Source organism: Erithacus rubecula (genome assembly GCF_903797595.1).
Source record: "Erithacus rubecula genome assembly, chromosome: 21".
In the NCBI taxonomy this organism is placed as follows: Eukaryota; Metazoa; Chordata; class Aves; order Passeriformes; family Muscicapidae; genus Erithacus; species Erithacus rubecula.
The window spans coordinates 10893273-10918510 of NC_136673.1; the positions used below are offsets into that span (position 1 = coordinate 10893273).

A 25238-nucleotide genomic window follows, 5' to 3' on the forward strand; every position below is an offset into this window, starting at 1 on the left:
GTGTGAGCAAAGCCATGGTGTGAGCATAGATACACATAACCATGGACTGGGTAACCCATGAGCATGATGTGAGCACAGATCCAGGATGAGCATGTACATGGCATGACCACAGTCACATTGTGCGTACAGATACCATGTGCATGGCCTCAGGACAGCCTGGCACAGCCACAGCTGTGCTGCTGCACTTATGCCCTTAAGTGTGCCAAAGACAGATGATTTCTCCAGCAATGCCAGAATAACTGAGCCTCTCCCAGAGCTCTATCATGGATTGTTGGAATCGGGTCCAATAGAAGTGCAGATCAGCATGGCTTAAGGCCGTGGGAAAACACTTGCAGTAGAAGTTAGTAGAAAATCACCCCCAGAATCCTCCAGGTTCCAGGATGTTGATCATTGCCAGAAACTTCTCTGCTTCCCTTGTTATTGTTGGTTCCTTTTTGCTGCAATCATTTTAATATTCCTAATTGCCCTTCCCTATTGGACCCCTCCCAAAACCCTGCCCTAATTTCACCCCTCCTCCAAGTTTATAAGTACCTCCACCACACCCTAACACCTGCTTTTTGCCATTGCCCTCGTGCATGGAACTAGTCTCCCTATGGCATCTTTTCCAGTTCATTCAGTTCAAACAGTTTGGCTTACTGTTTTTTTCTAGTACTAAAATTTTTTAGTTCCTGAACAATGGGGTCAGATTGGGTCAGTCTTTCTGCATAAAATTACCGAGTTCAGTGCAACCACCAATCCTAACAGCCAGGCTAGGAAGTAGGATGAGAGACTACAATGGATACTGGTGCAGTGGTGTCTGTGGCAGTGTTCCCCCACTCATGTGTCATTTGAGGGAGTCACTAGCACACTCACAGTGCTGGAGAACCCAATAGCTGTTGAGCTGTGGCAGCCAAAGTGGCTCTCGCAGCCTGACACTGGCACACACATTAGCAACAGGAAAGCCATTTCTCAGCCCTGCAGCTTATCTGGCGGCTGGAAGGATGGGCAAAAGCTCCCTGGCCCTGAAGGCATTACCCTGATGCCTCCAGCCAGCAGCAACAAGGCAGGAAGCACCCAGGGGACTGGGGCCCTTGAAGAAGGGATCCTGCTCTGCAGACCCATATCCCATGCTGAGGCTAGCACACCAGCATCCTGCAAGCAGGGAGAGCTGCCAACCCCACTGAGAGGCAGGAGGAGGAAAAGCAGCTCGTGCCTCCACTAAAATGGTGGAAATCCCTGGAAAAGTGACAGGGCTGGAGATGGGCTCCAGCTCCCATTCCCCCTCAGTCACAGGAATGGTGCAGTCACAGCGGGAGCTCTGCCCCTCCTCAGACCCCCCCAGCACAGCTGTCCTGCAGGATGCAAAGCAATCAGGTCATTCCTTGGGGGGGTTGGTTCCTGTGGGATGAGCTGCTCCAAGCCTCGCTGCCCCAACAACCCAATTAAGTTTTGCAGTACTTAACTTTCTCGTAGCCCCTTTGGTTTAGCAATTCTGGGCTCCCTCTGGAGGTGAGTGCTGCATGAGAAGCTGAGCAAAGAGAGTGAAGAAGGCTGAGGACCCTGGAGAGAAATAAACACTCTCTGCTAAAAGTATTCCTTGCAAAAGCTGTTTTTGTGGGATTTTTTTCTTCCTAATTCCTTGATTTTAGGAGGGGTAAGGAGATCTAGAACTTTCTGGGAGTTGGCAGTGATATAACAGTCTAGTCATCCAAAGAAAATGAGAAAAATGGCTGGGTTGGGAAAACCTCCTTAGGATTTGGGATAGAGAAATAAAATGGGAGCTGACAAGTGCAGGTGTCCAGGCAGTGCAGAGTGTGGGACACTGCAGGGGTGAAGCTGCTCCTGGAGACTCATCAAAAACCTCTGCAGAATCAGCCACATCCCTCCAGCTGTCATGGATGCAGGGGTGCCAGGAATGCTGCTGAGGTGCTGGGTCCCTCTAACCCATTGGCAGCAGGGCATGGAGAAGCAGCTGCAGGCACTCACCAGCCACAAGTGAGAAGGCATTGGCAGCAGTGCTGGAACGTTGGCAACAGGATGTCTCTCACAAACCCCAATTATTTTTTTCCTAAGCCATGAATACTAAATATTTAATGATGGAATTGTTAGAACATTTGGTTATTACCTTCCTGGCTGAATCAGCTGAGGCCTTTCCAAGCTGGCCAGGGCCTAGCCATCACATGGCATGGGACACTGGACTCAGAGTCTGGGGTCACTCCTAGGCTGGGACAATGGGATGGTTGATCCACCCACGAGACAAGGCCTTGCCCACAAAGTGGTTCAGCCTGAGGACTAATGAAGGTCTTGGAAGATTTGAAGAACTAATGGAGATTTTGGAAGGATCGCAAAGAACTGGATGTTTTCTGCCTAGCAGAACTCATGCCTCCAGAAAGAAAAAAGTAAGTGTTGAAAACTTCCTGCACTGAACTCAGTGCAAAGTGTTTTCATCTAGGGCTAAACAAAACCTTGGGGGGCCAAAGCAATGTCTTTGGGAGCAGTGATCCTCAGCAGAGGCCATACCTGGGGCTAGGGTCTCGGGCTAGGACATCCTGCTTGCACTAGGCTGTCATCGCTGTGTCACTCTGTCCTGTGGGTCCCCATCTGTGGGCACAAAGACATGGATGTGGCTGTGACCCCTGCCAACAGCAGCTGCAGGATGCCAATCCTGCCTGCCCTCTGGTTCTTGACAGGAAGATATAATTTAGACAAAACTGGATTTTTTTTTTTTTTTTTTTTTTTTTTTTTTTTTTTTTTACAGCCAAGGAAAAGGGCCAGGGGACATCTCTACTGCCATCACATCCCTGACCGGAGTCGTCTTGGGCTTGTTGACACTCACAGATGTCCTTTGTGGACAGGAGCTGTTTTCAGTAGCCAAAATAAGCCAAACCTGCCTGCCTGGACCTGTCTGAGGATGGATTGTCCATGGATGCCCATGGCACATTTGTGTGTTCTCTTGGACCCAAAGCAGAGAAGCTTTAGGGGTAAAAAGAGGGTACATGCCCAGAAGAGGCTTTGGGATAAAAGGACTTGCTACTCCCAGTGATGTCCCCTGGATCTGGCCACAGGGCAAGCAGGAGTCACGTCTCTCCTGCCCCGTGTCCAGGGGGCCAGACAGCAGCAAGATAGAGGAGTGAAGTGCTGGGCTGTTTGTTCCTGTGAACAGTCCAGGCTTTCTGCTTTGGGATTGTGCTGATCCATGGAGGAGAGCCACAAAGAGAATTAGAGGGATGAAGCATTTCTCCTGAGGAAAGGCTGTAAAAGCCTGAAAGTTAGGCTTTTTCAGTCTGGAGAAGAAAAAGCTCCAGGGAGACCTTAGAGCCTCTTCCAATGCCTAAGAAGGCTCCAAGAGAGCAGGGCAGGGGCTTTGTAAAAGGGCCTGGAGTCACAGCACAAGAGGGAATGTCCTCAAGGGTTAGATACTGTAATAGGGAGAAATTGTTCCCTGTAAGGGTGGTGAAGCCCTGGCACAGGTTACCCAGAGAAGGTGTAGTTGCCCTGTCCCTAGAAGTCTCCCAAGGCCGGGTTTGGTGGCTCTAGTGGAATGTATCCCTGCCCATGGGAAGGTGTGGAATAAGATAGTCTTTAAAAATCTCTTCCAACTCAGAGCCATCTGGGATTCTAATTCTCCGATTCAATAGTCCATGTGCCCAGCCCACATCTACAGCTGAGGCAGGGCAGTTAAAGGGTGTTTTTACATAGGTCGTTTTGATGGCTCCCTGGGATATGACTGCAGCACAGACCTAATGCAGGCTCTGTTCCTCCAGTTGCATGTTACCACCCGACCCAGAGCATGACCCCATCTCCCAGGAGGAGCAACCAGAGGTAGCCCAATGGCACAGCAGGAGGATGAGGTCACCTCTACCCCATCTGCATCCACTGGCACACGGATGTCCCACAAAGGGACACTTTGGGTCTAAGGAAACCCACATAGTACATGTGGTCCTCCAGGGTGCTGGCCAAGACCTCAGCCCCTGCTCTGCTCCCTAACAGCAGCTTTTCCAGGGCTGAGTATCCACCATGTGCTGCTACCTCTTTGTATAATGTAGGGGAGTTTAAGTCATGGTCCCTGTGGTAGGCAGCTGCAGAGCAAAGCAGGGATTCTGAGAGCCTCACTCTTCCCCATGACATGGTTCTCCCAGAGGGAGCAGCTGCCTTCAATCAGCTGTATCTTGGAACAGAGGGGCTCTGCCTTGGAACAGGCAGAGGTGAGAGCTCACACCAGGCTGAGATCACAGCCACAGCCAGTCATTGGCTCTGGCAGAGATTCGATGGGACACTGAAGCAGAGCCTGGATGATGGGCTTGATCCCCCCTGGATGGGAAGCATCCCCCAGAAATGAACCATGCTGGCTCAGCAGCCACCATACACCACAGTGAGGAGGGCAGGCCCTCTCCATTCCACCTGGGGGTGGGCCTTTGCTCACAGTGCTGCAAATGTCAGCCACAGGCAGAGAGGCAGAACATGGAGCACTGGGTAGCACCAGGTGATGCTCCTAAGGCAGGGGGCAGTTTATACCTGCTGAGAGGAAAATAGTGCTGGCATTCTGGAACCCAGGATACAAGTAAGAGCCCAGCATACAGTCAGGGCTGCAGCAACGTGGCACAGGACGGTCTGGGATGGGAGAACACTCTAACTGAGGGATCACAGAGATTATCAGCATACACCTGCAGGTCTGAGATGCAACAGGTATCTCCTTAGTCCAGTCAGCCCTGCATGGCCCAGCTCCCCAACCCAATGAGAACCATCTCCAGGACCCAGAGTCTTCTTCAGGTTATCACATCCTCAGTTTGCTTCCCAGGGAGTTGCATTGACAACAGCAGGACAATAGGTGCAGAGCGGGAAGGCTGCAGGGCCAGGGCAGCAGAGACTGGTGGCCCAGCAGTGCTGACCATATGGCAGGGAAGAAAAGCAAAAAAGACAATGTTCAGGTCAGGGGCCCAAGATGCTGCTGCTCCTGCTGGCATGTGGGATAAGTGCTCTGCTGGGACAACAGCCCTTCTCTAAAGCGTAAGCTGGGCATGGAGCCCAGGCTCAGAGGGCATGCAAAGGGCATGTAGCTGGGAAGGAGAAGAGAGAAACTATGAATAGATAAATTTGGGTGACCAGATCCTTCCCAAATGGCATGGCTGAGGACACAGAGGATGAGATCTTGCATTCCTGGACAGCCCAGGGGCCAGCTACACCTCCAGACCGAGCTCAGGAGAGGGCTCACCCTGCTCAGTAGCTCCAGGCTCTGGCAGTTGGGATCCCTCATGCAATGGTACCCACCATAAATGCCCAGGGTCAGGCATGTTGACTTGTTACAACCTCCAGTGTGGACAGCTGTGGGGAGGCAATGTGGGTTGCCAGGAGTGGTCCTGGCTGGGGACAGCAGAGCCTTGCTCCAGCTGTTTCCAGTGTAACCACAGCTTCACACAGTGGGTTCAGCAGTTATCAGAGCCCTGGAAGTGCCACAGATCTATGGAAACTCAGTTCCAGCAGGAAAAAGCCTGAAGAGAATGAAAGGTGTTCAACCACACGTCCCACCATATCCATCGCTTACAGATCCAGCACCAAACACTGGTCTCATGGCTCCTGAGCCAGCCAGTTAAGGGTGCCTAAGTGGACACATCCAGACCAACAGGGAAGGGTCAGGCTCATCAGGGACCTAGAAGCAGTGTGGCCAGTCCAGAGTGACAGCTTGAAGTGAGCCCTGCAGTTCCCAGGGGAAATCTGGTCCCAGTGGGCTGTGGCACTGTCAGGACTACCCTGCAACCTGCAGCAGTCTCACAGAAAGTAGGGTAGGGGCCAGTGGTTCTGGTCAGGGCTGGGACAACCCTCCTGGGCTGGGCAGAGAGAGCTGCCCAGGCTCTGCATGGAGTGGGCTTCTTTTTCCTTTAGAAGCCCTCATGAGCTCCACACCCAAGCAAAGGTACGAAATGGGAAACAATTACCAACCCTCTTCCTATCCCAGATGAAAGTAGTGGCTGCCCTAAGCAGCATCTGGAAGAGGTCATGGCAGAGATCCCTCTGCCAGCTGCTGGTAAGCGGACTGGGGCTCTGGGGCTCTTGGCTTTGCTCCCTGCAGGGAAGACTCAGTCTCTGCAGGGTGTAGGGTTCATCCCACAGCCTGGGAAAGGACAGTGCCCCAGGTTCACCCCATGTGAGTTGCCATCTCAGCATAGGGCAGAGGGACACATGCCACGCCACTGAGGTCCCCTGTGGCTGACCCTGTGGGAAGGTATCACTGCAGAGCATCACCCACTGTTACCACCACTGTGGGGTAGCTCTGAGAAAGGGCACTTAAAAGCAAGTAGGAGGTTGTGAATTGCACCAGCACTGCCTGAGCAGTGTGAACCCCAATCACAGTTTCTGGAGGAGTAGACATATGAGGCTACAGCACATGGAAGGGGTGGAGGTGGCTTTAATACCCTGCCCCCCAGCAGGGGGCAGGGGATCCCCAGTCCCTGGGAAATGCAGAGGTGATGGGAAAGGACATGGAAAGATGTCCAGGTGCAGAGACCCCTGGGCTCTTTGTTTGCTCACCAGATTGCAGCTTCAGCTCCCCCTGCATTCTGAGAGACAGGACAGTCAGGGACTTCAGGGCTGGCAGCAGTAGATGGGCTGATTTAGGGAGAGAGACAGAAGGATAAATAAAATAGGTCACCCCACTTTATTATCCCTACAGACAGGTAATCCTCATAAAAAGGGTCAGTTCTAATGAAATCTCAGGCAAAACTGGCACTAGAGGAGGCATCACAAAAAGGATGGCAAGCACTGATGCCCAGGGGACAACTAACACCCAACTCCTGCAGACGGGACATGACTAGTCATGGCCTTGCTGCTCCTCCTCCACCATCTCCCTGGCACTCTGCTGATCCCCACTCCAGCTGCAGGCACAAGAACAGAACAGGGATTCATGCCTTGCAGTGAGCTTTAGCTCAGGATCAATCTCAAAGAGAACAGCTGGATGAGACAGAGTCCTGACAGATAAGACCAGAAGTGAGAACAGAATTGGCCTGCATGTGTCAGCTCAGGGCAGAGCCAGCACCTTCTGCCCAGCTCAGCACCACAGCATTATGCCTGGATAGTCACAGATGAAACAACCCCAGAGAAAAAGGTCCTGGCCGTGGTGGAACAGAGGGCCAAGCTGCACTACAGGGGATCTCCTGTGGAAGTACCACGGATACCAAATACCAAGCCACAGTCAAATGTCATTCAGCTTAAGCATCATCACTCAGCTGGGTGGGAAGCAGGAGGAGTTCTGAGATGCACTATCTAATAGGACCCATCTCTGACCACCACCACCCTGCAGAGAAGTGCAGCTCAAAGTCAGGATGTCGTCCATGGCAGCAGCCTCCACAACCAGATGAGGCAGAGCTGCCATTTCTCCATGTGGAGATGTGCACAGTGTAGAGCCTGTCAGCCTCTGCTGTGTCCCAGACTCAGTTCAATACAAAACCAAGTTCTAAAGCCCCTCTGTGAGGTCAGGCTGATGTGAGCATCCTCAGGCTATGGAACATCACTACTTCTTTTACAGTCATCATGAAAAGAATCTAATCCTGGCAGACATCAGGAAGTATTTGCCAGGTCAAGCCAAGTAACATGTGAGGTGTCTATCTCAACTTGTCAACAGCCCAAAACATCAGTTCAGAGGTGTAGGCTATCTCAGCTGGGTCTATGGCTTATTCCCTAAAGGAGACTGCAGACATGTAAACAGCAACTATAGTATCACTAATGCAAACACAACAGAGGGGTTGCCATGAGGACCACCAGTTTGGGGCAGGACAGTGTCTCTGGCAGGCAGAACATGGGCAGCAGAGAGGGGCCAGGCATGCCCCCTTGGATTTCCAATCTTGTCTTCCAATGGCAGGAAAGGGAGGATCCAGCATCCTCTAAGGGCCAGTCTGGAGATGCTGACTGGAGTGCTGAAGATACATCATTTTTCCCCAAAAGCACCCAAAATCCAGCTTAAGTCAGCAAGGGCACAGCAGCTCACCCCACAGAGGAGCACAGACAGCAGCCATGACCCCCTTGCTGGGGGTCACAGGGCTGGGGGCAGCACCCCTGCAGCCCACATACAGATAGGAAAGGAGCAGCTTGAGAGAAGCATGGCTGATAAGCCATCAGCAGGGCAGATGCTCCCCAAGAGGAGTCCCAGCTTCTTCCCACAGAGATGCCACCAGCAGCCCCAGACCTTGAGACAGAAATCTGGAGCAGCTGGTGTGATGAGTTTGGGGAAAAGTCCCTTGAAACCCCCACGGAAATTTGGGGATGGGGCAGGGGAGGCATGTGCTATATAAAGGTGGAGTCCAGCTGGCTCATCTCAAGGTTGTTGTGGGCACGAGCCTCGAAGAGCTGCTTGATCAGGGCAGATTTCTCCTGCTCCAACTGGGTGATGCGCTCACTCTTGTCAGTCACCTCCTGCACAAGACGGGAGGAAAATGCTGGCAACTAGTGTGTTACAGGTAACACTTCATAGAACCGCAGAATCACAAGCTTTGGATGGAGAACATTAAAGCCCACCTCATCCCAGCCCCTAACCATGGGCAAGAACACCTTCCACTAGAGCCGGTTGCTCCAAGATCTGTCCAGCCTGTCCTTAAACACTTCCAGGGATGGGGCAGCTTCTCTGGGCACTCTGTGCCAGGGCCTCATCACCCTCTCAGGAAACAATTTCTTCCCTGTATTCCATCTCATCCTGCCCTCTGGCAGTGGGAAGCCATCCCCCTGTCCCTCCAGGCTCTTGTTGAAAGTCCCTCTCCAGCTCTCACAGAGGCTTTTTAGCCACTAAAGGAAGGGGCTCTAAGGTCTCCCTGGAGCCTTCTCCTCTTCTGGTGAACACCCCCAGCTGTCCCAGTCTAGCTCCAGAGCAGAAGGACTCAAGGCCCCAGAACATCTTTGTGACCATGTGCTGGGACAGAAACCCCAGCAGTGAGCCTGGCCCTGGTAGACTATTTCTTCCCTGACTGCCCTCAGCTGCAGCCTCTGTACTCTCTTGTGACCTCTGTTTTTCACAGTCTTTTCCCTCTGTCAGGAATGCCCCATCTCTGTCACTAACTCACCCAGCAAACAGTTGGAGACAGCTGGGCACAGCTGTGTGCCAGAGGGTCTCCACATGCAGCCTACAGTCTGGCCAAGCTGAAGGAACACTTCCCACTGCCTGTCATTACTTCCCCAGCCCCATCCCATCCCATCCCATCCCCTTCCTTTCCCAGCACCTCCAAGGGCATCTCCTCCACCCCCACCTCCCCTCACCTTGGTGAGAAGCCGATTCTGCTCCTTCAGCATGTTGATGGCTTGCTGGGAGCCTGTAGAGGCTGGGGATGTCACAGGGACCAGCCTGCTCAGGGCTGAGGAGGGGTTTGCTGTCTGTAGGGAAGAGGAAGGGAGAAGACACTGAACCTCCTACCCTGTGGCTTTTTCTAGCGCTTCTTCAGGGTGAGATATTTCTACGGCACACAAAGAACTGAGAGAACTCCAGAAGAAGATTAAAATCCTAGCACAGGTCATCACAGGGTCTCCAGTCCACCAGGCAGAATGGGGAAGCATTCCTGCCAGAGTGCCTGGCTCCTGCCCAGAGCAACAGTCAGCTCTGAAGTGGCTGACTCAGCACCTCAGGAGGCTGGGCTTCTTATTCCCTTGACAATGGCTGTACCTTTTTGGGGATCTTCTTTAGGCCCCCAAATGCTTTAAGCATCCTCCAGCCCACCTCAGGACCAGCTGTGCTGTGCTGTCCTCTTGGCTGTCGCCCCATGATTTCCCTTCCCATAGCTGGGGGAAACTCTGGCAGCTCTAGTATCAGCCCAGCCACCAACATGGGGGGGGACAGGATGAGTCCTAAGATCACACAAACAACCTCAAGCTGCTGATGTGCTGTTATCACCTTGCCAGCAGTTGAAAGAAGGTCACCCAGGCTGCGGTTCACCTCCTGCAGTTTGGGGACCAGGCGCCCCAAGTGGCTCTGGCCACCTTCAGGGAAATCCTGCAAGACGGGAAGGAAGAAAAGGTTATCATGGGGTCAGCTTCAGGTCCAGCCACCTCCCAGTCCTGTTCTCCAAATCCACATGCAGCCAGAAGAAGCCCCAGACTCACAGCACTGGTCCTCTTCTTCCCCAGGAGCCGCTGGTGCTCCTGCATGAGCTGGATGTGCTGGTGGTACCACTCTCGAGCCCGCTCTATAAGCTCCAGACCCTGCAACAGGAAATCCTTCTCCTGTTCCAGCTCCTTCATGTACTTCAGCTGCAAGACAGAGCACAGGGATGTCACCTGCTCCCCGCCAAGGCTTTGTCAAGTCCCAGGAGTTGGTGTCTTCATGAGGAGTAGGGTGATGTAGATACAGGCAAGGTTCTCAGCCCCTTTCCCCAAGAAAAGCTTCAGAAGAGCAGGATAATGACTGCTGCCTGATGCTGCTTTGGAGAGAGATTTTTGGAAGTAAAGTTCTCTAGATTGGGAGAACAATCAAACTGTGTGAAGGACACTTGGGTCACCTCTAGCCTCCTCTCACCATTGCGTTGGCTTTCTTCACTTATTTACCCAGGGAGGCAGCAGGAGCAGTTCCTGCAGCTGCCCCCACTCCCTTTGGGGTGTCAATGTCAGCCCCAAACAGATACACTTGGATTTTGATAAGCACTGAAGAGTCTAGCTCACTGTGCAGGCTGGAAGTCAGGGAAAAACTACAGCCCTGTTTCCCATGTTTGCCTCATCCCTGGAGGCACATGAAGCTGAGCAGAGCATAGCACACCACACCTCTCTGTAGAGGATCTCTGCCAGTTGTTCAGGTTCCAGCACCAGCATCACCTGGAGAGCAGTGGGGTCCTTGCTGTGCCTGGAGAGCTGCTACAAGGGTGTCTGGGGCTCCTGCTCCCAGAGCAACCCCTTGGAATAGGCCAAGTAGGACCCAAGGCTTCTGCAGAGCAGGGGACTTGACCCACATCCACAGGGGATACATGGTCCTCATTCCACTGTCACCTTCTGCTCCTCCTGCTCCTTGGCACCACACTGCCACCAGGAATCAGAGAGGTGGAGAGGGATGAGGGGGCATTCCTGGGGAACAGAGCAACAGATGCAGTGACCTGTTCATCACATTCACCCTGTGAGCCCAAGGCCCTTCTCCTCTTTTCCATCCCAGGCTGCTCCCCCAGCTCCCAAGGGCATAGGGAGCTTCCTGACTCACTGCCTCTGCCTTCTTTGCCATAACACAGCCTGACCTTCAACCACAGCACAGCCTGGGCTCCACAGTCTTCTCCAGGCATGAGAGACTTTAGTCATCCAGAAAATGCTGGATGCACCAGAACCTCCTCCTTTGGAAAGCATCAGGAGTGGTGCAGTTCAGAAGCAACCCTGAACAGAACCCTGTGGACAAGTGGCACCATAACAAGACCTTCAGGCCATCAGCATTTCCATGTCCCCACTGCCAGGCTCAAAGTCTCCCTACATCCCATACCTGCCACTCATTACACTGGGCTGCTCTTGCTCCTGCTGCTCCTGGAAATGCTTTTTGCAACACAACAACCCCTCTTGCACTCTTCTCCAATGGCCCAAAGGGATGTACCCAAAGGAAGACGTGCAGAGCCTTGTTGCTGCTTCATGCTGAGGGGCATGAAGAAGGTGCTGTATGTGGCAAAGACCCCCACTCAGCTGGGGGTGCAGCCCACTGCTGACTCCCCTGCCCTCCTCCCACAGGGCTTGCTGGCCAGCACAGTGAGCAGATGAAGAGGGAGCATACCACAGAGCAGAGGGACACTGCTAGCCCTGCCCAGGGTTGTAAAAGGCAGCATCTCATCAAGATGAGACACTGGGGGCAGGAGAAAGACAAAGTGCTGGACTTGGCTGGTGCTCAGTGACTGCTAAAGAGGAGGGGACAGAGCTGTGCCCTGGGCTGCCTAAAAATGACAGTGCCACCCCTCAGGGAAGGTCTCATCCCAGCCACCCTTTTGGCCATGGGGAAATCAGGCCCATAGATGAGGGACTGGTTAGAAAAACATCAGCTGAGCGAGTGAGCACCAGATGAGACGGGGGTGCTGCTGGGGCTGCAGCACAATCTCCACAGCTCTGCTCCTTGCTCAGGAGGAACCAGTCCTGGTGCACTTCAGGATGGACACCAGTGCTCCCATTCCCTAAAAGCTTTAGGCAAATTAGTCTAATGACAGAGTTCCTTGTCCCTTGGCAGCCCAGCATCGGAGCAGAGAGGAGTAAGGGAGGTAACAGTACAAAGATTCAGCCCTTGATGGACTCAAACCTGTTCCAGCTGTCTCTGAAGGCTTGGAAATGGCACTGGGGCTGAAGGCTGTGCTCAGGGTCTCAGGGAAGACTGAGACACCCCTTCTCTGGGGTCAGAAGCACAGAAAGACAGCGCAGCACTTGGTGACATATAGGGGAAAAAGGGAAGGAGGGGACATCCCTCCCACTACCCACAAAACAACTTGGGGGAATAGAGACCAGGGCAACACAAGCCCAGAGCAAGACTGCCTATGGCAGAGTTGGGAACAGACATGGTGGTCACCCCGACTTCATACAGCACCTTGAGCTTGGGATCTTGAGATGTACTCTAGCCCAGAGTTGTGTACACAGGGAATAATCCTGCCACCAAAGCAGAGACCTTCCTCTCTCCAAACAGCAAGCCCCAACCTGCAAAACCTCAAGAAGCAGAGTCCTGAATCCCAGACACACAGAGCTACATTTATCAACACCTCCCAGCAGAGGCCCCTCTCACAGCTGCAAGCTCAGCAAACTACCTGCACAAACATCCCCTCCCCAGGCTGGCATCAGGGCATGTTGTGTCCTCCAAGGCCAGCAACAGGCTGGGCACTGCTGGGTCAGGCCTGCTGGGCTGCAGGGTGACACCAGGGTGCAAGGAGTGAAAGTGCAGTGGTGACAATGCCACAAAGTACTCATTCTGCAGGCTTGGTCCTGCTCTCTGCCCAGGACAATTTAGCTTGAGCCTGGGGGCAACATGCCCAGGCAGCTACTCCATTCTGCCTGGGAGCAATGAGATCCCTTCACCCAGGCAATCTGATCCAAGCCAAATCCTCTCAGCGGTGGAGAGAGGGGAGCAGACCCACTCCATCCTGGGCTGCCTAGATAAATTCAATGTGGATTTCTCTGCTTTGCTAGCAAAAAGTCTGTCAGAAGTCAAGAGGACCGGCATGTTTGAGCCCTGATTGACATGGAACATCTGGGAGGGGACATAGCCTGGCCTCACTGCTTGCCAGCACAAAGCACACCTGACCCTTGCTGGAGTGCTCTTAAGACCCAGAGATCCATCTGTTCCCACACCTCCACCTTTGTATTCCTCTTCCCAAGACCTTGCCCGTGAGGAAGGCAGCCAGCACACTGACTTCAGGGGCTGACCCCACTCTGGGGGAAGGCATCCACCTCCTCCCTGTCTGGCACAATTCAGGACAGAAAGCACCTTGGATATAATGGCAGAACATTCACATACATCAACAGACCTTCACATACGAAATATCAGGATTTTGCCTGATGTCCCACAGCTCACATGTGCAGGGTGGGCAGAGAGGAAGCCAAAGCCCAGAGATGGCATCAGCAGTGAGGAACCCCTGCAAACCACCTTCCCCTTCATGGGAGCCCACAACACTCCCTTACCATACTGAAGTCCACGCCATTGGTGATCGTGTGTCTCCGGTGTTCTGCACGGCCTCTCTGATGCCTCCGAATGTCCCCAGCCCCTGGGTAGCCACTGTCTCCCTGGGACTGCCCAGCAGACTTTGCATCACCACCTGAAACAGAGGAAGGCATGAGGCCACAAGCTACTTTCAACAAAATTCTCCCTAGGGTCGTTTCTGTGAAATGACCTTGCAAACAGGGAGAGACTGAGCAAACCACCAGCCTGAGTAGCTGCTCCTGTTTTTGTCCAGGCAGGACAGGTGTCAGGAATGACTGACTCAGCTGTGCCAGGCTGGCAACAGACCTCAATGTCATCTTCTGTAAAGAGCAAGCAGCTTCCAGGCAAAGCTGGCCCAGTCCCACCAGGGCAACTAAACCATTAGTGATATTGCCTGCCCTCATGGGACATCTGGCTTCTACTCAGGTGGCACCAGCTCTGCCAGGAAACCAACTTCTTCTGAAGGCACCTCTTGCCTGGTGATGGACTTGGCCACGTGGATATCCAGCCCAGACACTATATCTATGATATAACCATAAAGTAAATCAGGCTGAAGATTTCCCAAAATTTTGTTAAAACCCCAACATCCTATCCTGCAAAAGACTAATCTACTACAAACACATGGTGCTGATGCAAATCCATGCATAAACTATTTTTGAAGATTAAATTCATACTGGCAGCTTCCAGGCTGGATCAGGCACCTACTGCCTGTAAGCCAGGGCAAGAATTCCCTGGGCAGCTGCAGTGAAGTCCATCCAAGCCCCACACTGCCCACCCTCACTAGAAACCCAGCCCTGCAGTCACAGCAGAGCCAGCTCTGACCCACTGCTAGCTGAGCTGGTAGAGCAGGTCCCTGACAATCCATCATCCTAAACCACAGCACCAGGGCAGCCAGGGGTGCAGCCAGCATAGCCCCAGGCAAGTCAGGGCAGCAGCTCAGACTGCTCCTCCCTTCCTGTCTCAGTCCCCAGTCAAGCACCCAGCACACCCTGTCTTGTACCACTGCATCAGCCCCACAGCTCACCCACTCCCTGCACATAGGTTTCCTCAAGAGCTCCTTTCCCAACCTAGTATTTCAAGAAGAGCAGCAAGGAGCTGGCAAGTGATGGCAGGCAGCTGGGGAAAACGCCCTCTTCCCAGGACAGCTCCCCACACATCTGTCAGGCCACCCCCACCCTTCACACATCCTTCTACCAGAGCTGCATGGCACATCCCCTGCTGCAGGCACATGAAGGGCTGTGAGTGCCAGGACAGGGTATGTGGCACCACATGGGCAGGCACGTTTCTTCCCTCTGCTCCACAAGTTTCCTCAGCTGAATACATGGACATAACAGAGGAAGGACTATGAGGCAGGAGAGGGCAGCCATGGCCACAGGAGCCACCCTTCACCTCGAAGGTACAAGGTGTGGGAGCCCTGTACCAGGGCTGCCAGTGCTGCCACAATCACAATGCTTCAGGGATGGGAGCCAGGCTCAGGGGGCAGCAGTCAACCCATCCATATGCTTTGCCAGCCCACTTTGGTTTCATACACCCACATCTATCAGGGAGGAACCCAGCAAGACTGGTGTGACCACACACATTGTCCTAGCAGACCTGCAGAATATCCTACTCAAAAAACTGAGGAACAGCCCCAAAACCAAGGATACTCTCAACAGTCAGAATGCCAAGACAAATCCAGGAGCACTTCTGATTGGTAGGATCTGCAGGACAAACACGTATTAAAAAACTTTTGGTTGCAGTTACCTAGAAGTGCTGTGTTGAGCTGAGCTGCACCTCTGATAAACAGGAGTTCCTGGTCAACCAGCAGAGCTTTGCACTCCTGAGCTGAGAAGATAGTGGCTAAAACAGGAGCCCCGATAATATACTGGGATAGTTCTTCTTAGGGAAAGAACAGGATCAGATCACCAGAGGTGGAAGAGATCCTGACAGGAGATTATGGACAGGCACCTTCTTTCCTCTGGGACCCACTTTGCCCAGGACAAGCAGACACCTCATGGTTGTTTTACACTTCTCTACAAGTATTCTTGGCAATGGCCCAAACAAGCCCCTACAAAACATTCCCTCCTGCTAGTGCCAACAGCTCTCCACCTGCTAGAGCCAAGCCACCCCTGGAGCAAGGGAAAGCACTGCTTTGCTGGGGAGGAGCCAGTGCCTAGGGCCATGACACTTCCTGGGCTCTTTTTGCTCTGTGCCTTGACTTCTCCAGGTCCCAGCTCCCAGAGGCACTATGGGGGTAAAGACTCCCAAGGGCAATGCACTCGGACACTACTGTGACAAGACACCAGGCACTTGAGGTAGGAACATCCATTATGGTGACTTCCCTGCCCTGTGACTTCTCCAGTATACATCTCATCATCCTAGTGTTCATTGGGTGCTGCTGGCTCCCCAGGGGCCACAGAGTGCCAAGCAGCAGCTCACAGACTGCACCAGCACTGCTGGGCTGAGCAGAGGCTGGAAGCTGACTTAAGCAGGGACCTCAGAAGCACTTCTGCCCACATGCTAGGAGGGGCTAGTGTCAGAGGGGACAGAACTGGCTCACTGCACTCCTGGACATGCCAGGAGAACCACCTGGCCCCCAACATCTGCCATTTTGCCATGAGTCACATCCAAATCACCTCTGCCACGTGTAGATGTTCTTCAGATCATAAAGCAGAGCTGGGGAGGCACCCTGTGAGCACTCTCTTCCCCCAAAACACAGGCAGGTAGCATTTCCTTCAAGTCACTGCAGCTTGTGAGCACTGATACATCATCTCAATGAACTTCGTTGGGGTCTTACAGAAGCCACCACATGCAGCTGGAGTCTCAGAGCAGCCTCACACCCAAATGATATAATCTTAGTGGAGACAGATCTCTCTGCAGCTCCCAGCACCCACCACACATCTCTGCAGCAGGGATGGAGCCATATCCTGCCACAACATTGCCCAACTCCCCTGCAGCCAGCTGAGAACATCCACCTTTCAACTGCACCCCAGGAAACCACCTGTGGAGGGGCACACCGGGCAGTTGCGCAGAGCTAAAAGAGATGGAGTAACTGAGTTGTACTATTTTCTAAGCTGCTGAATGAACCTGAAATTCAGGCCTCTAGCCTGAGTGGGATGGTGGCAGCAAGGGCTGAGGTACTAACCTTGCCCACAGGCTCTGGACAGTTATGGAACATCTCCCTGTAATGGAAAGATCCTCAGCAAGCAGAAATCTGCTGCAGTCATCTGCTTGCTCCTTCCCAGGGCAGAGCTTTCAATCTGCTTTCTATTCACCAAGCAGAATTTTTTTCAGGTTTTTCCAGATTTACATTCTTGATGATAGAAAGCTTAGTCTGCTTAATAATATTCCCTTAGATGAAGCTCCAGTGACTAGTCTGGAGGCAAAATAGAAAGCAAAGAACCTCAGTCACAGTTAAAAGTTTCTTCTCCACCCAGCAGAAGGGACTGGGAGGGAGTGGTTGGGAAGACAAACGAGCCTGACCTTCCCAGGGTGGAGGAAGTAATTGCACTCAGGTGGTGCAATAACAAGTACCAGCTCCGCACACAATCTTTGTCTCCTCTGATCTCAAAGCACTTCACAAACCTAGATAAAGAATTATTACCTACCCAGATAAGCCCAGAAGCCTGGTTTCCTTATAATGTTTTCTACTGACTAGCAACAAATCAAAATGCCAATGAAACAGTCTTCTCCATACCAAGGTCAGTGCCTGGAGGGCACTGGCAGAGCCAGGACAAGGAGCCCAGATCCAGAGGAAGGGGCAGAGTCCACAAGGATGTGCTGGTGAGCTCTGTGGACAGAGCCTGGGACAGCAAAGCACATCTCTCTGGTGCCGCTCTCCCATTTATTAATTGATTAATTATTTTTTTATTGGGAATAGTGCTTTTTGGAATGATCCAAACCAAAAAGGCGGGTCAGGTTTTGCATTTTTTATTTGTCCAAACCATGCGAGACATGGTAAAGGAACCACTCCTGAGGGCCAGCCTAGCGCACTGCCCACCGAGCACACGGCCGCTCCGCGACCGCAGCTTCACCCCAGCGAAGCTGTTCGGTTTTGAAGGTCCACAGCCATTCTCCGAGACGCCCAGCTGTGCCACCCACCCCCCGGGGAAGGTCAGGGCAGACTCTATGCCAGGGGACAACCGCGGACACGTTACGGCAAAGCCCTTAATTCCTCCTGTCAGCGCTATAAATAGCCCAGCGCGTCGCGAGGGGAACACAGCCCCGGGCGCGCAGCGGCGCTGGGATATTCGCACCGGGATCGGAGTTCAGCGAAGCCAAATCAGGACTAACAGTAACTTCGGGCGAGTTTTACACCAGCCCTGCGGGATGAGCCCAGCGGAGGGCACAGGGGAGGGCGGTGAGCCGCGGGATCCCATCCCGATCTCCGAGCGCCAGTTCTCGACCTTCTCGACCCCGGCGCCGCCATCACCTCCGCGAGCCCAAAGCCCCCAGCCTAGCCCCGCCACTCACCGCGGCCTCGGGGCTGGCCGTGCCCCGGTTCCCGCTGCCCGGTGCTCTTTCCCCGCCGCTCCTCGGAACAGCGAGGGCTGGGTGGCTTCTCCACGCTCCGCTGTCCGCCGCTGCCACTCTCCACCGGGGGCTCAGCCCCAGGCAGGGCCGCCCGCAGCCCCAGGACGAACCTCTCGAAGGTGAGGTAGCCGCTGACCGGCGCCGCCTGCCGCAACCCCTCCATCACCCCGGCGGGCAGCTCCTGGGCTTCCGCTCCCCTCCAGCGCGATTCAATCTCCCGCAGGTGCACGTAACCCCGCCGCCGATCATCCAGGATATCGAAAAGAGTCCGCAGGCTCTGCAAGAAAGCCCGGGGAAGACCCTCAGTACCGGCGGGGAGCGAGCGTTCACCGCGCTCCGGGGCCATCGCCGCCGCTCCGAGCGTTACCCCCAAGCTCCGCCCCCCGCGTCTATTGGCTGGCATCGGGGAGTGCCGCGCTCCCATTGGCTGGCAGCGGGAAGGCGCTCCGGCTATTGGCTGAGAGCTAGGACGGCAATTTGAGTTGCACGCGGCGCCCGTCCCTCCCGGGCCCGCGGCTCGCCGGGGTCCCGCTCCTTTCGCGGGAGGAGCCCGACCCTTCCCTCCGGACGAGGGACCGCGACAAATGCCTCTTCCTCCTTCTTCCCCCCACTTTATATACTGAGCATGATGTAGCATGGTTCAGAATATCTCTTGGGTCACTTGGGGTCAGCTGTCCTGGCTGTGTATTCCCCCAACTCCTTATGCACCCCTATCCTCCTCCCTGATGGGGTGGAGTGAGAAGCAGAAAAGACCGTGGGTCTGTACGAGCACCACTCAGCAATAAGAAAAAAAAATCTTCATATTGTCAACACCATGTTTTGGTCTCCATACTTTCAGCACAAATTTAAAACCCCATAACAGCTACTGTGAAGAAAATTGATTCTAACCCGGCCAAAACCAGCACAATTTCTAAAAACTTCAGAGCCAATGTGATTAGTGAACAGGGACAAGGAAAATCCGAACTACGGCGTTCACTCTTACTGCCACCTTTGCAAACACACCCAATAATCGTCAGTCAATGCAGCATCCCTACAGGAGCGGGATGTAGAGCACCACCACGGAGGAGTCCTGTGTGGTGTACTTGTCTGGTGCCATGGGGGAAATAAATGCTGACAGAGGGAATAGAATCCCATGCCCCCAGTGATGTGGCTGGTAAGACACCAGTGGCCAGCAGCCAGCAGGAGATGGGGTAGGAGCCTTATTGAACTACAGACATTAAAAAGGAGGGGGAAAACCCACCAGTGTTGACAAAAGTGAGAGAAACAGGATTTGGATGTAATATTTTACAAACTTAATATGCACTGGCATTGGTAAGAGAATGAGTTTCTCTACTTTACAGGGAAATGTGTTGTGTCCGTTAGACACAGCAGCATGTTAATCCTAGTGCAAGGTGCTGCCTCCTCTGCAAACACCCTTTAGCAGAGAGTCCCTTTGCAATACATCAGACTTCAAAGCCTGGAGTCATGATTCCCATGTCACAGGAACTTCAGTTTGCTCAAGGGGCTCTGGGCAGCCACGTGCCAGCACCTCCAGAGCCTTCATCCTGGTTTGATGCTCATGATGCTGAGAGGAGTGTCAGAGAACAAACCTGATGAAGAAAGGTGATGGGCAGGAAAGGTGATGAACCACTGTCCAGGTGCTCAGATTGTGACACTACCTGTGTCACGGACATCTTCCTGTCCCACAGACGCCTCCATGTGCCACGTGTCGGGGTGATTCTCTTTAGCTCTGAGCTGGCTTTGAAGGAAGAGGGTGGAAGCTACTTGGGGCTCAAACCCTCCCATCCACCTGCCCCTTGCTGTGCTGCTCTTGCCATCTGATTTCCTGTCCAGATCAGACTTCATCCAGGTGTCTTCAGCACCTTGATCCTGCTTCTGGCTTCCACTCTTGCCACTTCTCTTCTCCATGGAGACTCAGCCTTGCCAGCCCCAGGCTGACAGGTAAATCACAGCAGCCTCTGGAGGCCTCAGGGGGCTTTTCTCTACCAAGGTCCTGCTCCAGCTGCTCTCTGTGCTGCAGCTGAGCTGTTCACAGCCTGCTTTTCTTTAACTCACTTCTTTTCATAAATTTACTGGACCCGTTCCTACCTGTTTGAGGTCTCTGCTTGGCTTAGCTGTGTTTGACTGCACAGGTTCACACCTGCTCAGGATACGGAGAGAAGAAACCAGTGCTTCCTGCTCCAAAAACAAGGCAGTCACTGTGGTGCTGCTCAATTCTGGCAGCATCAGCACATGGGCTGTTTTGCTCAGCAAAGGCTTGATCTGCAAAAAAAGGGGATTTCTTCTGGGTTCCTGCCCCATCCCTGACCTTGCAGGAACCATCAGGAGTAACGGGGAAATCAGAACAACCGTAAGATCTTGTGTCCCTTCTCCCTGCCTAGCCAGTCTATCCCATCAGGAAAGTGAGCCAGAGATACCAGAAACAGTTCCTGCTGTTTTCTGTGTCTGCAAGCTCAGCATAAATGCTCTCACTGCTGTTCATGTGGAGCTTCCTGCTCCAGCATGAGAGCTGCAACACAACTGCCAAGGTCAGCTCTGCTCTTACTGTGTTTTCTGTACCAAAGTGCCCTTGACAAAGTTGCTTTGACACTGGCTGACATTTCCATCCTCAGGGTGGTCTGGTGGATGAGGTTAGGGAGATTTTGGATATTCTTGGAAAATAATTCTTGGGAGGTAGTTTGGGTATTTTTTTTAGGGAAGGGTTTATTTTCTCTCACTATATAATTTGTCTTAGGGCAGCCCAGACTCTGACAAACAGAGATGTCTTTGGGATTTTTAAAATATATACAGTGTAGTTATTCAGCTCTCCTTCCTTCAAGCTACTGGGAAGCAGCAGCTGCCATTCAGACCTGGCCCAGCCCTCCCTCTCTGCTGGCCTGTGGGTACTGGCAATGACACACATGGCTCTGGTGTGGTGACACCTGACATGTTACTGCCCATCTCTGGGGGAGCACAGGCCATCTGCTGGAGGCTGGTGGCAGCCCAGATGTCCCATCATTCAGCATTGCCACATCTGTGAGGAGAGGCCAGGGCAGCTGCACCAAACCTCAGCAGAGCACTGGGGTAAAGATATGCTGGTGTTGGAGACTGGGGCACCTTCCTACATGACACTGACCATCGAAGGGTGCTGATGGGTGATTGTGGCAGTTGATCAAGACTTATGCTGGCTTTGGCAGCAAGTAGGTATTCACATGCAGATCTTGATGCTGCAGAGGACACATGGTGATTTACAGCCATGAGGTTGTCTCCTGATGACCATGTCCAAGCAGATGCTGTGAACCTCTGTTGCCATGTCTTCCCAGAGGAGAGCAAGGTCTGGTGGGGAACCAGACCACAGGTCTAGGGACTCAATGTGTGCGTGCTGTTGCCTAGCACGTAGAATAGCTGGCACTGCCAGTGGCCCATTCAGTGCTGCATCCAGAGTGGGTTTGTTCCCAGCCAGTGCAGGTCACCACCTAGCATGGTTGGTTTGGACTTGATTAAAACTAGACCAGCACCTGTGCCAACAACAGTCCAGGTGCCAAGTTCTGGTACTTCCCATCACTGAACAATTAAGTACAGTTGGTGTTAACTCTTCTTTCAGCCTCAAAGTTAGCAGGGAATTACTTCCAGTGGGATACCAAAGTGTCAATCCAGAAACGCATCTGTCTCCAGGAGACCTCTCAGCAGAAGTTAAAAATAGGGAGAGGAGCATGGTGGGAGAGGTTCCCTTTGGGAAAGGATATCTTGTTTGTTCTTTCCAGCTCTGCAATGCCATTGTGTTTTCCATCTTTCTGCTCTGGGACATCTTGGGCACATGCTTTATCTTGTGAGGGCCAGGCACTTGCCATAAAGCATCTTTTCTCCCTTCCAGACTTTTTTTCCCCCAGAAGGTCAGGAAGTCTGGTGATGCCCAGTGGCTCAGAGGTGGTCACAAGGCTGGGAGAAGAGAAGAGCTGTTGAAATAAGCTGTCCAGAGGGCGGTGGGTTGTTTGCTCACCTCAGTCCACAGAGCAAGAACTGGTATTAGTAGAAAATGGCAGCCACTGCATCCTGTCTCACTATGCTGCCTCTCCTGCAGTCTTAGCACAGCAAATTTAAATAGAGGGAATCATCTGTGGCTTAAATGGAGTCCAACAGATACTGCAAGAGTTTCAGTCAGAATCCATCTAGCGACTGCTCTGTCCTATCACAAACTCCACTCTCCTGCTGCTGGCAAAGCCAGGAATGGCCAAGGGCAACAGCAGTCACAGCTCTGCCACAGCCAGAAATCCACCTTGATCAGGGAATGACTGTAAAATCTTATTTCTTTGGGGAACATATTGGTGGTCTGTGGAAAAGCCAATGTCCACAAAGTAGGCAGAGGAGTCCTTCAGCTTTATTCAAATAAAGGGAGAGAGCCCACTGGAACCATAGCCCTTTGGGATCTCTCTCTTGGTTTCACAGGATATAGCCTCATTTTCTCTAATCTCCCGGCCACATTTTACTCTCTTCCTTTCCCCATTGGCTGAGTTACTAGGAAGGTATAGTCTTCCCAAACTGCCTACCCCATATTGCACACTTGAATATGTATCAATATTTCCCCCCAAAGTTCAGAAGTTCGGGCTTTGTTCTGCAGATCCACCATAAATTCAGACTGTCTGGGTTCTGCAATAGACTTTGTGTGGACCCATTTCTGCTATTATCTTGAATTTCAGAAGCTGATACTGTCTGGTCAAACTGTTTGGGTTCTGTAACAAACTTGTTTGGCTTGATGTTTGCAGATTAAGAACCATTTCTAAGATATTAATACCCATTTCTCTCAAAGACCCTCACCCATCAACTCATTTGTAGTGATAGTAGCACATATCTTTTCTATCAGCAGTATGTACATGCTGAAGCCTGGAGCAAGGTGCTAAACACAACAACCTCTGCCTCTCTCCTGGTGAGATATCTCACAGGTGATTTTTTCACAGGACTGTCAATGAGCTTTATTCTTGCTGAATTTCCTGTTCTACCTGCATGTTTGTGTTTTGTTTGGCATCCCTCCCTCCTGTTCACTGGGGTTGCTCTGCCTGGTGTAACTAATCTGACCTGTCACCATTTTTATTGCTTTGCAGAAGAAAATAGCTACACACAGAGTGCCATGGGCTGTAGAACAAGCCAGGGGGATGCTGTACAGCCAAACTAACCTGTTCTGGTAGATGGCTGGATTTGGGGAGTGGGAGCACATTTGCCAGCAGCAGCATGATTTACTTTGGTTCTTCTAGAATCCTATGGATATGAGATCCCACAACTCTGAGACAGGATTCCTTCAAGGTAAAGCAGCAAGTTCTGCAGGAAAAGGCATGGCTTGATTTACAACTTGGATCTGACAGAGGCTTTTATATGGATAAGGGTTGGTGGTTATGGAGGCACCACATGCGTGGAAGGACCTGCACTCGTTTGCACAGTGGGCAGGCAGTGCATGCAACCACATCAGGGAGAGATTTCATGTAAAGGGGAGCAGAGAAATTAGGTTTCAAAACCCCAAGGCTCTTCTGAACAGGAGCTATGTCAAGTCACATAAAATAAGAAAGAGAATTTGAAGCAGAAGCTTTGACAATTCTCAGGGATTCTTCCTGTGCGGGAGAAATAGGACTTCTGGACAGCAAATCAATATGATTATGCAGAAGCCAATTTATTGTTTACTTTTAGCCCTAAAATTATACATTCTAAGACTACTGTCCACATGATCACACATTTCTTGATTGGTGCCTCTATGCTGTTCATGCACCTTACATGAGCCTTTCAGGTGCAATGATTGGTCGCTGTCCAGAACTTCGCCGCCCGCCTTTATCTTGGGCCTTCTAATCTCAGTATGCTGTTTTTCAGTCACTTCTCTCCCAGTTTAGCACAATTTGTGTTTCAGTAGCTTTGAAGGGTCTCAACAAGCTGCAGAAAAGCACCTAAAAATGGCTCATTCCGTGCACCTGTTATAAACATTGGTCTAAACTAAGAAATATACAGAAAAACAGCTGAGCATGTGAATAAACAGCAAAATATGCAGAAAAACAACTAGGCAGCAAAATATGGAGAAAAAAAAGCTAAATATAGTTTGGCTGGTGCATATGATACAGACCACAGCCTGGACTTGTTCAGACATGTCACTATGGCCCAGACTTGTTCAGCATTACTACTGTTATAGATGGTTATTGGATATGTTCTATTTGTTCAATTAATCAAAAGTTTTATTTCTAGATGCTGTTCTTAGACCTATACCCTTACTATCCTCAGTCCCACGAAACATCTGGAGGATGATTCTATCTGCTTTGTTTAACCATTTCCTTTATCCTTTTTTGCTTTGTAACAATTAAGTACAAATTTGCTATTGACTATAAAGCAACCATTTTGCTAACATAGTTACAATTTAATTAGCACAAGTCACATATATGACACTACATTCCTCACCTGTTAGTCACATCCAGATGGGGTCTAGCTTGCCTGACTCCAATCACATGTAGGGAGGTGGCTGCGTCTGAACTGCTGTCTGTCTTCTCATGTTCTCTTACCCAGCCTCAGTCTCTCTGACTTCAGGCAGAAGTGAGGCTTACTGTGAGTAAGGGATAATCACAGCCCGTGGGTGAGGATTTTACTATGTTCATGAGCACAACATTCAAACAAAGTTGTTCTTAGGCATTTTAATTTGATTTACAGTGTCCTACTCTTTACTTCTCAGTTCATGGATCTTGGTTCCTGCAGGTTTGGTTATTCCTTCATCATTCCTTTATCTTTCATTTCTTTTACCTGTCCTTGAATTTCTCCTGTACTACTTCAGTGATTCTGTTAATTTTTAGCTCTTATCCTTCTCATTGGTACTTTATTTCAAAAATGGGGAATTGGATTTGTGAGCAGGTGGCCTGAGTCTGTACCATGTCTGGGGTACAGCTGGGCCTATCCAACTCCTGCTGCACTGAGGGAACCCTGAGACCTTGTGACGTTTCCAAGTGTGAGTGTAGATAGGGCATTGAGACCTCCTGGCACAGATTGCACCAGGACCTGGGGGTCCTGTCAGACACACCTCATGCCAGCCACAGGACCATGGCCACTGCAGAGCAGAGGTTTGGCCACAGGGCCCAATTTACAAGATGGGCCATGTTATATATGGGTAATACAATGATTGCCTCTCATCATTAAGGGTTGA

The 25238-nt window shown here is 51.8% G+C and overlaps 2 protein-coding genes across 3 annotated transcripts in view; both read right to left on the reverse strand.

Annotated features, from left to right (window-relative positions):
- The window catches only part of FBXW5 (F-box and WD repeat domain containing 5), a 164342-nt gene extending 146357 nt beyond the window's left edge, over positions 1-17985 (reverse strand). The window contains exon 1 of the mRNA XM_079324189.1: positions 17980-17985. The gene's annotated coding sequence lies outside the window, so the exon portion shown is untranslated. The remainder of the gene's footprint in view (positions 1-17979) is intronic.
- On the reverse strand, positions 6609-18473 carry SAPCD2 (suppressor APC domain containing 2). Of its 2 annotated transcripts, XR_013776582.1 has the most exons (7): positions 18038-18473; positions 13567-13700; positions 10054-10200; positions 9845-9943; positions 9217-9330; positions 8024-8382; positions 6609-7952 (listed from the first exon to the last, which is right to left on the reverse strand). XR_013776582.1 is itself a non-coding variant. In XM_079324193.1 (6 exons), the coding sequence occupies exons 1-6, from the start codon at positions 18441-18443 to the stop codon at positions 8254-8256; spliced, it is 1029 nt and encodes a 342-aa protein (XP_079180319.1). In that variant the 5' UTR covers positions 18444-18473; the 3' UTR covers positions 7651-8253. The 2 variants fall into 2 exon arrangements, 1 of the variants encoding a protein (XP_079180319.1); XM_079324193.1 differs by having other exon boundaries at positions 7651-8382.
- Positions 18474-25238: the final 6765 nt, after the last annotated feature.

What these genes read in the sequence shown, in the direction of transcription:
- SAPCD2 (XM_079324193.1), bottom strand. Translation starts at nt 18,443, where the DNA reads ATGGCCCCGGAGCGCGGTGAACGCTCGCTCCCCGCCGGTACTGAGGGT. An exon ending in ATGGCGTGGACTTCAGTATG is followed by an intron (nt 10,201 to 13,566) that starts GTAAGGGAGTGT and finishes TCTGTCTTGCAG; the next exon opens with CTGAAGTACATGAAGGAGCT. An exon ending in AGAATCGGCTTCTCACCAAG is followed by an intron (nt 8,383 to 9,216) that starts GTGAGGGGAGGT and finishes CGTCTTGTGCAG; the next exon opens with GAGGTGACTGACAAGAGTGA.